Consider the following 2,500-nt stretch of genomic DNA (forward strand, 5'->3'; position numbering starts at 1 on the left):
TTATTTATGTGTTATAGTTCTATAGACAATATCATATTTTAAAAGCATATAAAATAATGATTTCTTGCTAACCTGCAAAGTCGCATTGTAGTTCATCAGAATTGTCTTTGCAATCTGATTTTCTATCACAAACTTTGCTTGCACTAATACATTCCCCAGAATTGCATGGGAATTGGTTGGTTCCACACCGAGATAACGTGTCTGCTGGAACCAAAGTCACTTTAGTTGTAGAAGAGAGGGTCATTTAGGAGAACTCACTCAGTGATCAGGGAAAGTGAATAGAAGTGAACACATGGAACAACACAGTGACTCACTTTATCATTTTGTAAAGAGACAAGAGCAAAACACAAAAACTACATATAAGGTTAAGATGCCAAATAAAGGACTGTAGTGCAGATAGAGTAAATGAAAACCATGCCAGGAAAATGCTCTTCCATTACAAAATTATCATCATTAAAATTAAAAAAAGAAGAGAAAGAAACATCTTAGAAGATATAGCATACCATGAAGCAAATTGTAACCAAATAACATAAAATTTCCTAATGAATGAACTTGAGTTTAAACAAGTGTAACCATCCTAAAAATATATCACGTAAATCTAAAGTCCATCTTTTAATAAGGTAACTTTTGCCTTGAGTGCACATGCGTGCATTTGTGTGTACATGTGTGTATGTCTTTGCGTGGGTGTGCCTGTGCATATAATATTGTGCACAAGTGTTTGGGCATGGGCATGTGAAAGTGTGTTTGCATGTGTACTCACAAGCCCAAATATCTATTCCAATTTTTTTTGTAGTCATAGTTATTATATTACCCTAAATGTTGCTCATGGATTCACTGGATGAACATTGCTTCAGAGGTGGTGAGTATCTTTCTTTTTTTCTTCTTTTTTTAATGGCATAATATATTTTTTATCTTTGAAACATAATTGGCTGGCAGTGCTATGTATGTTATTCAATTATATATAAATAAATAAACATTTATAATAGAAATAGAAATAAATAAATAACCATGTATTAACATAAATGAATATATTCTTTATTTCTTTTTCCTGACAAATACTTTAGAAATCATTATACTCTTCCCACTAGAGATTATGGACAGATACGTGTTCAAGACAATAAAAGGAAAGAGGACACACATACATACAAAAAATGCAATTACTTTTAGATTAGAAACATGATCACACACACATAAAATTCAAGTTTCAAAAGCAACAACTACACAGAAACAAAAAGAACATATCTTATCAGATTTTCTTAATACCAAATAAATCTACTTAGTTACGTGCATGCCCTTCCAAATCAATTAATTTAGCAAGCCCAATATACTGAACACAATCTCTACTGATAACTTAATTTTGATGAATGGCTCATGCTACCCACTTCAATTTAAACAACAACTACATATATGCAAATGAAGGCACATGATGCAATTTAAATGATAAAAAGGTCCTAATATATCTGTATGTTGCTACACTAACTCAGGGCATTTCTTTTTATCTATTTATTCTATCATGAAACAGTCTTTGACTTTGTAACAAGCCTATGCAAAAAGAGTTAATGAAAACTAATATAGAGAAATTGAATTTGATGTAAAGAACAAAAAAGCTAAAATGCCCATGAACAAAAAGTAAATAAATTGCCAGGCAAACCAAAAACCAACAAAAAAGCAAAATAGAATGACAAATAGGAAAAACAAAAGACATGGAAACACATACTGCAGTCCATTTCATCAGATCCATCTGCGCAATCAGGGATCCCATCACACAGATAAGCACGATCGACGCATCTGCCATTTTTACATGCGAACTCTTGTGGAGAGCAGCTGTTCCCAATTGGTGCAACAGTTGTCGTACGACCTATCCCCACAATAAAGGAAAAACAAAAAAAAAAACAAGATGATCTCTATCTCATACAAAACACTAAAACAAAAATCTACTTTCAATTCACTGATATCTGGGGGAAAATGAAGATTGCATCAACTATGAAATAAAACTAAAAACAGAAAACATAAAGAGACTAACACATAATAAAGTCTAATGAAAATACTTACCTTTAATATACTCACCCATAACCAAAATACAAAAAAAATAATAATAATAATAATAAAAAAAAAAACTATGATAATAGTAGAAAAATATGGATCCATTTCCCAAGTCTATGCATTCCTTTTGAGTTCTAAGTTTACAATCTTCAAACCTGGAAAACTACTTACCTTGATATATATGAAGTGAAATACCAAATCCCTCAAGCAGATTGAGTTCATGCAATCATCGCAATATCACAGAATAGCAGAAGAATGTTTAAGAAACACTAAAGGGGTAGAAAGATCAAGAAGAGATGTTAGAAGAAAATCCACATCTGACTCAAGAGGCATTTCAGAAAGCCCATGGACTACTCACGGATACATCTTGCATCCAGTTCGTCCGAATTATCAGCGCAGTCTTGCCGACCATCGCATCGATATCTACTGGGTATACACTGACCATTGGCACATTGCC

At 32.6% G+C, this 2,500-nt stretch overlaps 1 protein-coding gene across 1 annotated transcript in view; it reads right to left on the reverse strand.

The window, feature by feature from the left end:
- trol (terribly reduced optic lobes) overlaps positions 1-2,500 on the reverse strand; it is a gene marked incomplete at its 5' end in the record, with an annotated part of 223,644 nt that overhangs the window by 109,905 nt on the left and 111,239 nt on the right. Inside the window, 3 exon segments of the mRNA XM_086531816.1 lie at positions 73-204; positions 1,718-1,858; positions 2,402-2,500. The exon segment at positions 2,402-2,500 is cut by the window's right edge and continues 24 nt beyond it. Coding sequence (XP_086387942.1) covers positions 73-204; positions 1,718-1,858; positions 2,402-2,500 — 372 coding nt within the window.

Source organism: Penaeus japonicus, unplaced genomic scaffold (assembly GCF_977035675.1).
Source record: "Penaeus japonicus unplaced genomic scaffold, GWHDUDI00000001_assembly GWHDUDI00000036, whole genome shotgun sequence".
Classification (NCBI taxonomy): Eukaryota; Metazoa; Arthropoda; class Malacostraca; order Decapoda; family Penaeidae; genus Penaeus; species Penaeus japonicus.